Source organism: Triturus cristatus, chromosome 11, assembly GCF_964204655.1.
Source record: "Triturus cristatus chromosome 11, aTriCri1.1, whole genome shotgun sequence".
Lineage (NCBI taxonomy): Eukaryota > Metazoa > Chordata > Amphibia > Caudata > Salamandridae > Triturus > Triturus cristatus.
The window spans coordinates 970,187,738-970,200,028 of NC_140594.1; the positions used below are offsets into that span (position 1 = coordinate 970,187,738).

The 12,291-nt window shown below is 39.8% G+C and overlaps 1 protein-coding gene across 6 annotated transcripts in view; it reads right to left on the reverse strand.

Moving 5' to 3' along the window:
• The window catches only part of LOC146785762 (G2/mitotic-specific cyclin-B3-like), a 276,524-nt gene that overhangs the window by 124,406 nt on the left and 139,827 nt on the right, over positions 1 to 12,291 (reverse strand). For all 6 annotated transcript variants that reach the window (XM_085635021.1, XM_085635024.1, XM_085635020.1 and 3 more), the window contains one exon: positions 6,132 to 6,224. In XM_085635021.1, the coding sequence (XP_085491147.1) occupies positions 6,132 to 6,224 (93 nt within the window). The remainder of the gene's footprint in view (positions 1 to 6,131; positions 6,225 to 12,291) is intronic.

Genomic DNA, 12,291 nt, shown 5'->3' on the forward strand with positions numbered 1-12,291 from the left:
AAAGCCCTTTATGAACCTGATACCACAGACTCAGCCTCTTGCTTTATGCATGATCTTATTTATATTTTAAAATTCTGAGAGCGTAATATTTTATTTACCACAATACCAGTACACCTTATTTTATGGTGAAAACATAGTCCATATTATTTTACATGTTCCTCACATTTAAATTTCTCCCAAAACAGAAAATGATAAACACAACTTCAACAAAAGGAATTCCAATTCTATTATTCATTTCTTAATTTACCATATACATCCCCTCTCAAACTCTAAACTCACCTTTAAAATTAGTTAGTTGTGAAAGAAATGTGGTACTCAAACAGCAGATTATCAGAGCCAGGATCTCTGTTCTGTACACCTCTCTCCTCTCAGCAGAACCAGATAATGGCAAATTTTCCCTCTCTTTTTCCACACATATACATGTAAGTTTCAAATCTCAGTGCTTCCCCCTTTTTTTCAAATGTAATCACACATTTCTATTGGTTGAAAACCAACCCTTTTCCAAAAGTACCCTTCCCCCAACTGGACTTCTGCCTAGTACCCTTCCCCCAACTTGACTTCTGCCTGCTACCATAGCAACAGCTCTTGAAACACTGCTGTGCAGAGTTAGGTCAGAAGTTCACCAAACAATGTTTCATTTCCAAAGAGCAGGAGTGCTTGACTTTTCAAACCTAACAGCAAATCCATAGTACTGTTCTTTGGTAACACATTTTTCTGTACCAATACAAGCCATGCTTCTATAAATTTACAGATACAGCCTAGTTTTTATTGTAGAATGGTATGAAACAGCCAATCATTTAAAAAAAAAAAAAAAAAAATGTATGCCTCCATTTCCAAACTGTCTTTCATTTCTTTTTACCATTCTACTGAATTACACCTCCTGAGTGCATCCAGTTCTCCTTTGAAGATGTTCACAGTGTGGATTGTAGGGCACAGCTATGTCTTCTGGAGTGAAAAGTATGCAGAGAAAACAGGTATGGTGAGAGACCTTGCTTTGCCAAATGTAGACATTAAATGGATTGGTCAGAGAGGGTTAAAGTGGCACCAATTGATGCCATTGGTGAAATCCTTCATGCAAATCCAACACCCTGACCTCATAATAGTGCACTGTGGTGGCAATGACCTAGGCACTTTGACTGGGGTAGGTCTGGAAATGCTTATGAAGGAGACCTTTGCACAACTGTTTTCACTTTTCCCTAAAACTGCCTTTGTGTTTTCTAACATATGCCAAAGGCAAAAATGGAACTGGTCCAATCATTTCTGTCCACAGATTGACAAAGCAAGAAAGCACGTCAACAAATCTGTTTCTGCTTTCCTCCGAGACTATGGTATGGGTTCCATTTACCACAACAACTTGCGTTACGACATGCAAGACATTTATAGAGGAGATGGTGTGCACTTCAATGATGAAGGGAACAGAGTCTTCCTCTTGAACCTTAGACTCTGCATCGGTACTTACTTGTAGGTACCACTAAAAAATCACTTCATAAACACAACGGCTCTTTTTAGAGCCCCCTAATATCTGAACACTTAAATCTGCATTTCATTTCATTTTTTATTTTTTTTTTCTACCGTACGCGTACGGTTAGCTTACCGTACGCGTACCCCGCGATTTTTTTAATAATTAATAAATGTTTTTTTTGTACTTTTCTGTCCTTCTTTGTCCCCCTTTCAAATGTTAGGGGGTCTGTAACTCTCTTCCTTGCCCCCTTTTCAAGTTATCTCCCTTTTTTTTTCTGACTGAAACACACGAAATGGCGGCCGCCGCTTCCTGGTTTCCACCGATTCGAATGTTTACTAAGATCTATCAGCCAATCAGAATCGCGCTCGCGCACGTCACCGTACGCGTACGGTAAGCGCACCGTAAGCGCACCGTAAGCTGGCTCAGATATATATATTGATTTAAAGGCTATTTTCTCAGAATCCACTGAACAGATTTACACCAAACCTACAAAAGGCACTTCCTTGACCTGAGGACTACCTCTCTGCCAAATTTCATTTAACTCTGTTCAGCCGTTCGGGCTGTAGCTGTGTCTAAAGGTCCTATGGAAAAATGCATGGGAAAAACTCGTTTTGGGACCCCCCTTTTATCTTAGCCCCCGCTTGACGAATCCCCCCCGAGACTTTCAGGGTAGGAGCGGAGCGCAGCGCCCCACCTATTTTGAAAATTTGGCGAGGATTCGTCGACCGGCGCCAAAGTTATTCAAAATAGAATGTTGCGGATTTCCTATGGTAAGAGGGTCCTTACTATAACTACCTACTGGCGACCGCCAGTAGGTAATCTATATAGATATATATATATATTTTCACTGAAAAAACCATAGGTTTCACACATGTTATAGTTAGCTGGACATTTCACTCGTAAAAAACCATTGACATTCCCCCGTTGTAGTTAGTTCAGGTAACTATAACTCGCGCGACCGCAATCCACTGCTGATGACATCACATATTACATCACTGTATTCACTAAGATACTGTTAATAAGTCAGTTATACAATTAATTTTACAAAAAAAAACATCCATTTAGACACTTATTTACACGTTTATTCTTCCATTAACCTTTAGATATACATATATAAAAAATATTTATTTTACAGAAAGACACACATTCACTGGATGATGTCATCAGTGATGTAATATGTGACGTCATCAGCAGTGGATTGCGGTCGCGCGAGTTATAGTTACCTGAACTAACTATAACGGGGGAATTTCAATGGTTTTTTACGAGTGAAATGTCCAGCTAACTATAACATGTGTGAAACCTATGATTTTCAGTGAATTTGCAAGGTTTTTTAAATGCTAATTCCTAACTATAACGTGTGTGAAACCTATGGTTTTTTAAGTGAATTTGCAAGGTTTTTTAAATGCTAATTTCTAACTATAACGTGTGTGAAACCTATGGTTTTTTTAGTGAATTTGTATGGTTTTTTAAATGCTAATTAATGTATGTATTATATTTTTTATATATTTATTTTACAATAAGCTACCTATGTATATAGCTATAGATTGACTGTATCCTGTTATATGGAATGGCTCAGCTTTTTTTTTTGAATTTGGATAAAGTTGAACAGCATAATTAATATCTTCTATAAACTAATAAACAGTTTATAATTTGTTTTTTGTTTTTTTAAGGGTTTTTCACCGTGCGCATCGTGCGCGCACCCCGCGATTTTTTGAAAAAAAATAAAATGTTTTTTTCACCCTTCGGGGTCCTTCAGGGACCCCCTGACAAAGGCTAGGGGGTCAGGAACTCTCTACCCTGCCCCCTTTTCACGTTCTCCACCTTTCTTTTTCACTGCCACACACAAAATGGCGTACGACACTTCCTGATTTCGATCGATTCGAATGTTGACTGACATCTAACCACCAATCAGAATTAAGCTTGCGCATGGCACCGTGCGCGAATATAGATATTTATGTACTTTTAACTGCAATTTTCTCAGGAACTACTGAATAGATTGACACCATATATGCAAAAGGCACATGCCTGACCTGAGGACTACCTCTTTGCCAAATTTCTAGTAATTCTGTTCAGCCGTTCGGGCTGTACCTTCGACTAAAGGTCCTATGGGAAAATGCATGGGGAAAACGCGTTTTGGGACCCCCCTTTTTTTTACTCAGCCCCCACTTGACGAATCACCCCGAGACTTTCAGGGTAGGAGCTGAGCGCCCCATTAGTTTTGAAAATTTCGCGAGGATTTGTCAACCGGCGCCAAAGTTATTCAAAATAGAATTTTCAGATTTCCTATGGGAACTTGGTCCTAACTATAACTATCTACTGGCGACCGCCAGTAGATAATATATATATATAGCAGAAGCAAAGCCACAAGGGTAGTGAAGAGCTTCACAGGTAATAGGGTACAACAACATTACTCTTTATGACTAAGCAACACTCTTGTTAAAGCTTATGAGTGACAGAAAATAACATTCTAGCCTACTAGTAGGAGGCAATAACTTTCATTAAATTGCTAAATATATTTTAAAGGAGTGCTTCATTAGGCTCTTTTGGAATGCCAGCAGGTTAGGGTTAAGTTTTTACTGTTCTGCTAGTTTTTTAGATTATCTTGGTGCTTAGCATCAGAATCATTGTTTCAAAGTCTTGGTCTATTAGGATTTTGGAACCTTCAGAAGGAGTCTACATTTCCCTGTGGCGAGAAGTGCATAGTTTATTTGGTTATCAAGAAAGCCCTAGTTGAAGGACTGTGTGTGCAGCGCGCCATTTTTAATGTTTAGCTTGCACATGAAGCTGGTGCAGTTTACTCAATGGAGTACATGTACTAACTTGCTTAGCAAAATTGAGGAGGTGAGCTACCACACGGATATTAGCTTTGGAAAGAGAGCAAAGCAGAATGAGAGGCCATAGACTAATGTATTGACCCTGTCATGTTGTGAGTTAACCAGAGCCTGCAATGTTATTCTAAAATCAGAGTGAGAGCAGGTTTTAGATTTTATAGAAAAAACTGTTGGAATGGTGCAGTTCTGACACATTTTGTGATGTGATATAATATTGTGAGATTAGAATCAATGGTACCAACCAGTGATTTGGTGGGGTGGAAAAGAAAATATTTGGGCATGAAGCAGAGTGATTTTATTTGAATAAGCCAAACTTGGACTCCTGGGAAAAAAAGCCATAAATATCATCTCTCGGCATATTTAGTTTTAGGGAAAACAAGCTCACCACATGTATAATATTTACATGGAAAGGTTTCACAATTTAAACTAAGATGGGCCACATAACAGACGGAGTTGTAAATGTCAACTTATCATTGTATATGGATTTCATACTGGAGAGCATCTGCTAATGTTTATCCATATAGAGAAGGAATAACGGGAGGGAAATTATAATGCCTGGAGGGACTTCACACTTTATTGGCAGAGTAGTACATTTGAAAAAAGGTTATTTAATGGCCTGTGTCCTATAGGAGAAGAAAAATACGAACCACACCAGCTATCAGGTTGAACTGGGATCTGACTCCATTAAAGTCAGAGGCACCATTGAGTTGAATTGGAATGTGACTCCTTAAAATCAGTCAGTCACTTAGTTGAGAAATAATGTGATTACTATTATAGACAGTGGGTCCATAGTGTTGACAAAGAATCTGACAATTAAAATCAGAGTGTCCAGTAACCGGATTAGGAATATGAGTGCATGAAAGTCAACTGTACCACCGAGTGGACCAGGAGTGTGACAACAGCCAGAAAAGCCATTGCTTTAATCTGGAATGGGACTACATGAAACTCAGAGGGATTACCGTGTTTACCTGGAATGTGATTTAACTATCAATCGACCACTGCCTTTACCTGAAATCGAACTCCTTTAAATTGAGTGGCTCAATCAAACCGACCTGGAATGACATTAAAGTTAGTGGTGTCACTGGGTTGACATGGAATGGGACAACTTTCAAGACAATGGTTCTACTGAGTTGTCCATGAAAGTGTGTTCATTAAAATCAGTGGAGGCCTTGAGTTGACCTCCAATGGAAAACTATTAAAGAAGTGGACTGATAGAGAGTGACTGCATTAAAGTCAATAATACAAAAAGGTAGACTGAATGCTAAAAAGTGTCAGACTTTCACCGCCCGTTACAGATCTAGGTTAAATACATCTTTTATTTGCTCACTATGTCACTACAGTTTGAAAGCAGGGTCAAGACCAATTTGCATATGGCTGGGTCTAAACTGGGGTGGCATGGTGAGCAAAAGAAACAATGGATTTAACCCAGATCGTTTGATGGGGGGGGGGGGGGGGGGGGGTCAATGTTTGATTTGTTCTGCATTCCATCCATCATTTGTGTGCCTTTTGCAGTACCTATATAGCATGTTAGTAAAAGACATTCTACAGTGCTGCTCCAGTTTCAGACATGTAGTTTTTTCAACTTTCTTCACCAGAGTCAAACATCTTTTGGCTCCATTGAAGCGCAATATGTGAACTATTATGAATCCAGGACAGATTTTAAGCAGATAACCCAATATGGCAATATAGCTTTGATGAATTGTAACCTTCCCTATCTCCATGCTGAAGATGTTGGTGCAAGTATACTGAAATAGAAAAATTATTTTGAAACAAATGATTCAGAAAGGCCTGTCCACTACTAATAAAATAATGTTAGCACTGCACTTTTCTCACAATACCTGCACTTCTGCAATCCAGTTGACTACAACAGTTCTTTCTCCAGCTCCAATGTCCAGCTGCCTGTGCATGTAGAACGTCAGAGGAAAAGCAGCCTAGGATGTACAAGAATTAGCAAGAGAGATTAAAGATTTTTCTTCTGGGCCGCAGTGTAGGTTAAATTTAACATAACATGAAAATTAACCTAAGAACACATTTAAGGAAATATGTGCTGAATAAAACAGTTAAATTATCAGAATAAAAAAATACAAAAATGGCCTATCACTGAAACCTGGACACATGAATTTTGTCCACCAGATCATAAGTGTAAAGTAGATCAGTATTTCTCAATTATTGTGAAAGCATTTTATATGCAGATTTTCCAATGTTTTTACACATAAAAGTTTGTTTGGGTTATAGTTTTTATATAGTGCTTCATATCACATTGTGGTAGCCAAAGCACATTTTTGGACTGCTAGCATGCTGCACTATGAGGGAGTGCATGGTTGGCAGTGTTCTCAATCTGTCTTGTCCTGGGGTGCAGTGTCTTTTGAAGTAATGTAGAAGGCAGTGTGAGAGCTACGGGCAAAAAATATAATTAGAACCAACCAGCATTTATGATTTATTCTGCAGAACTGGTGGTAGGTTCCGAGGTTTCTAGTATGATAAAGGCAGGGTCAATAGACAAAGAGGTACCTGGAAGGTGTTTGCCTTAGGTACTCTAATTGGCTGGGAGGGGTGCAGAATGACAAACCTAGGCAGTTTGTAAGAACTTAAGTTAATGGTTGAGGAAGCTGAAAGTCTCAGTCAACAATCACAATCCATGACAGGGTGAACCATAAACATCACCAGGTTACTGTATTGAACCCTCTGGTAGCTAGGCACAAAAGCAGTTAGGCTTAACTTAGAGGCAATGTATAATGTATTTATGCAGCTCTCAAACAGAGTTAAAGTGATAACACAACACAAGAAAAATCCCAAAACATTTTAGAAATATCGAGTCAATTTTAATAAATAAAATGACACCAAAATACATTACATTGAATCAACAGAAATAGAGTTATGAATGTATAGAGTTTTTAAAGAAATCTAGCACCTAAAAGATCCAATTGCCAACACTGGTATCAGGTCACGCGAGACCCGGTAAAGTATAAAGTTAAGTCTGGCCATGATGGAGCGCGAGTCCGATACAAGGGATGTATTGGGCTCAGTCTCAATTTACCTTTGGACAAAAATTCTTAAAGAAAAATCCTAGAGGAAGTAGAGGAGGTAGAGTTCAGCAGGGGACAGAATCAGGCTATGTATTCAGATGAGTTCGAGGCCATGAAAACGCTGGACGAAGTCTTAGTGAAGCAGTCAACAACGGCTGGAAAAGCTCTGGGCAGAAATATCTGGATTTCCTAACCTGGGAGGTTGCCATTGAGCCCAGTAAAGATTTTTACCTTCGGACTTAGAAATGTTTTTGTAGTTCAGAATTACCCAGAGGGAAGAGGCTGCAGGCTGTAGACGAAGAGGGTTTAGTGAAGCCCGATACCGATACGGGCAGGTTCCACTCAAGAGGATTTGCTGCTGTGGAGATTAATGCAGAGATAGCTGCCTCAAATTCTAGCCAATCGGTGATGTACCTTGGGTGGAGTGGCTGGCATATTGATCCGGTCTTCTATTGGATCTTCTGGCAATTTTCTTTGAAACATTTTTTAAGTTCAAAGTTTTAGGGTTAGGTAGGAGCAGTACCACCAACATGACTTCAAAGGGTATAGGACCAGTCAGGGCTCCACTCTGTCTGGGGCGACAATAGGCTGATGTCCGGTTCCTTTGTGTGTGCTGGAGGCAAGCCCATTTAAGTACAAGTGGGACATGGCACAGCCCTGCCCCTAGTCAACCTAGCAGGATGGCCCATCTTTCTCACACCCAGTCCCTGATGTGCCACTGTGCAATACACAAGCCCTACCAGCAAAAACATTCATTGTCATGTAACTATGACCACTAGCAGAAGGCACAAATGGTTAGGACAAGAAATTTCCAATGTTCTACAAGTGGCATTTTTGGATTTGTTTCTTAAAATTCAACAACCATCAAAGAGGATTTTAAATTACAATGCGTTTGTGTCTAAACAGCAAACCTTTATCTGCTCCCAATCCAAACTTATCACTTATTAAATGCAATACGACAACTTAATGTTAGTCAATGTGAGCGATGGGCCTTCCAGTAGTATAAAATAACAACTTTGCTACCAGGATAGATGAAACTTAATCCCACCTGCCCTACTTTTTAAATACAATGCATCCTGCCCTACGAGTCTTTAGAGTCTACTTTTGGAAGGAATTGTATGTCAGAAGAAATTAAGGTTTATACCTGCCAAAAGTTTGTTGGTATATTGAAATAGTAGTTTACAGACTGCACCTTAGGCTGCAGTGGTGCCAGACCCCATGCCTATTTTAGGTGCTACTTTAGTGGGTGACACAATGAGTGCTGCAGGGTTACTAGTAGCATTTAATTTACAGGCTGAGCGAACATATAGTACCATATATGAGGGACTAAGAAGTAAATTAAGTGCGCCAATCGGATGCAAGTCAATTTTACCATATTTTAGGGGAGAGCACAAGTACTTATACATTGGTTAGCAGTGGTAAAGTGCACAGAGTCCTAATGCCAACAAAATAATTTGGAGGAATGCCACACCAACGATATCAGGTCTAGCACAACTGCAGAGCACCAACATAAGAGTAGCAGCGTGTGAGCAGACCTAAAGAAGGTGGGTAATCAGAGAAGCCATAGTAACGGTTGTGACAATGTGTGTAAGGCAGTGGTATTGTTAAATGTGTGAAATGAAGGCAGATGGGCAAGAATGAATGTTGGTTAAAATAAGTAACCATATATTTTTTTAATCAAGGCAAGTATACAGACTACTGCTGTATGAAAGCACCTTATGATTGAGCAAAGAAAGGGAATAGCAATCAAGGCTGGTAAGATGAGCGGAAGCTACACAATCTTCAAACGTTCAGATTTTATCCTACTCTTTCTAGGTGGAAGAATGGCAGAATTTTGAATAGGAGTTTGCAAACCCTTCTCATGCTCACAAAGGTGGATGACCACCAGTGTAAGCTTTAATATAATTACTAGAGAATACATTTGGGGTATAATTTGTACCACAGCACATGTAATCACTGTCGTCTATGGTACACAATACTCTCCAAAGCACAGAAGTCATAACTGTCAAGCCAGAGATCTATTGTGCCACTTAAAATCACTATAACTTTGCATACACATAATTGAAGAGGTCTCATGGTCTGCATTCACACAACATGGCAGTCTCTACATCTCTTTCTGCTAAAGCAGACTCTTGGTGTGTGCCCTCAGAATGCAAAAGGAAACTCAATCTTAAAGCTTGACCCCCAAGTTATCCAGTAAACCCTATATGAATTTAGGCAAATGTTCTGTTTGAATGGATAGATATACCAGTATACACTTTCAAGGTTTCTGAAACCATGCAACAATTATGAAGAGAGTCCTAGCTGATTTCACAATACTTAAAATTCAATGTTTTGACTTTATAATGGATTCAACACAGGCTACCATACCCTGTTTGATCAGCCAAAGGTCAATCCAGGGCTTGGGGTTGGAGACTGACAAGTAGAAAGAAAGAGGTTGTTCCCAGGGTAACAGCAGTGTCAAATATCAGCCAGTCATTCACCTCTGCAATATGGGGTTTATTCCTGGCCATCTGCATCAATTCTTTATCCCAAAATGTTGGCCTTTTGATATCAGCACCCAAGTCTTCATCCCACAGAATAGTGCCTGGATAAATCAAGAATGTGCATTCATTGCCTCTCTGTAGAATTGTGGGTCATCTACATAAGGACATAGAAGTACATTCAGGTAAGGTGCTTACAAACCATTAATCCTTGTACAATCATTCAAGACAATAAACGGACTAGTTTGAAGGAGGCAACAGCTATGCCTTTCCCATCCATAGGCACATTGAATGTTAATAATAGGAGACTGGTGTATTTCCTGAAGAAAAACAAAAACACTGTACACTACGCCAGTCCATGTACGCCAGTAATTTATGGGCCTTCCAAGCAATATTTGAACCATTTATTTTCCCCAATCAACAGATGGATTTTCAGCCAACATACAATGCCACCTACTGCAAGTTAATTCAGTTTGGCACAAGAAGTGAAGGAAGCAATCCCAGTGGCAGCCACATTTGCATCCTAACATGCAGACAAAGTCCTTGTTACTCAACAGAAGTTCAAAACAACTCTAATGAATCCCTCACCCTAGTGGTAATTCACAATCTTCAGTGCCATATCTCTAGTCCTCAACCAAACAAATAAGATGAAGAAAAGGGAATGCATATGTGGGAAAAGCACGACCAGAGCTGTATGTCTTACAGTCACACACTCAACCTTATGCTTCCGAGCTACAGAATTTTCTACCAGGAATGAAGAACACAAATTGTGGTATAAAACAGTCTGTCAAGTTCTTATTCGTTGTTAATGAAATTTGAGGACCTTTTTTGAACCGGGTTTCTCGAATCTGTTCAGTCCTCTTTTAGGCACTTCTTATTGAAACTCAACATTGTGCCCGTGTTCAGCAAAAAAGTACTTCGCATTTCCAGGTGATATTGAGCCTGCAATGGTAAAGACATCACACAACCTATGTTGCAGTTTCTTATTCAAAGCCTTATTAGCTCACCTCACCTTCTGAACCATCCAGGTGAAGTCCGCATAGATATACACAGCCATGCAATTGCAAGTAATTTCAGGACCCTTCTTGCACCAGATAAAAGGCAGTATCTTGGTCCCTGTATTTGAGGAAGTGGGATATGACATATGTGGCATCCCCAGCACAAGCACCTGGGCAGGTGTTCCATGGGTCCTCTCAACAACAAATGTTAATTTCTTTCGCCATTCATTTAAGCAGACATCTATTCCACCTTAGCCATGTTCAAGAACTTCCAAAAGCTAAAAAATGTCAATATTACAGTGGGATCAGGATTCAGTCTTTGCTCTCAATGACACCCTCCATCTTGAACAGCTTTTGCCATGGGCGACAGCTTGATCTTCAACAATAGAGATTCTCTACTTGCAGACTTTCATACAGATTGCCACATGGTCCAACAAGGTACAACATTCTTGCGTGAGGCCCATGTAGCATGTCTAGTTCACCATCAATGGTATGTATGCTTTTCAACATACCCACAGCAGTACTTCCACCTCAGTCCCAAATCTTATTTCAATCTACTCCAGATTTGCACTGGGTAGTGTCTTAATTGTCACTAGGAAGCCCATGTTGTCATCATGGAATCAAACATATGCTGGGAATTATTTAATAATTTTTACCTATAATCCACCCATGTGAGGCCTACCAGCACACTCGTGCAAGAGGATAGATGCAGATGTGGGAGCACCTCTTGCAAGTAGCTTCTTATGTAAGGGCACAGAGACTCAAACTCAGTTGAGAAGCAGTGCAGAGACAAGAGGCGGGGAGTTACACTGACTTACAGGGTCTCTCAATGTAGGACCACGCCCCCATTCAGTTGTGACATGCCCCTCATCCCCCCTCCCCCCCACCCCAACCATAGCCTCTTATCCGAAATAGATCTCATATTTCATGTAGGCATTTAGGAAATCATGAACGTGTTGCTGGTTAAAAGATGTCTACTATATATTTGAATAGCTACAGTTAACTTATTCTTCATAGTCTGATAGCCATCAGGAATAATACTGGTTGTTTTGCGTGCTTTTCCTGTCTTATATACATTTGTAGAGTGTTAGAGTTGGGGGTCTCTGGTTGGCAGTGGTATGCACCCTGTCTAAGTAGGGACCCTTCCTTCTAGTCAGGATAAAAGGGATTACACACTCAAGATAATCCTTTCTCACCCATTTGGTAGCTTGGCACAATGAGTCAGGCTTATCCAAGAGGCAATGTGTAAAGTATGTGTACAAAACACACGCAGTAACAGTGAAAACGCTACAAATGGACACCACACCAGTTTAGAAAAAATAAAAGTATCTTTATCTAAACCCTACAAGAACCAAAATGACAAAAATCCAACATATACAACTCAAAATATCACTTTTAAGAGGTTTTAGCAATTCTGTCAATGGGAAACTATGGGTGCAGTGATTTTACACAATGTACCTTCAAATGTGTTAAACTTTACAAGGAAAAACA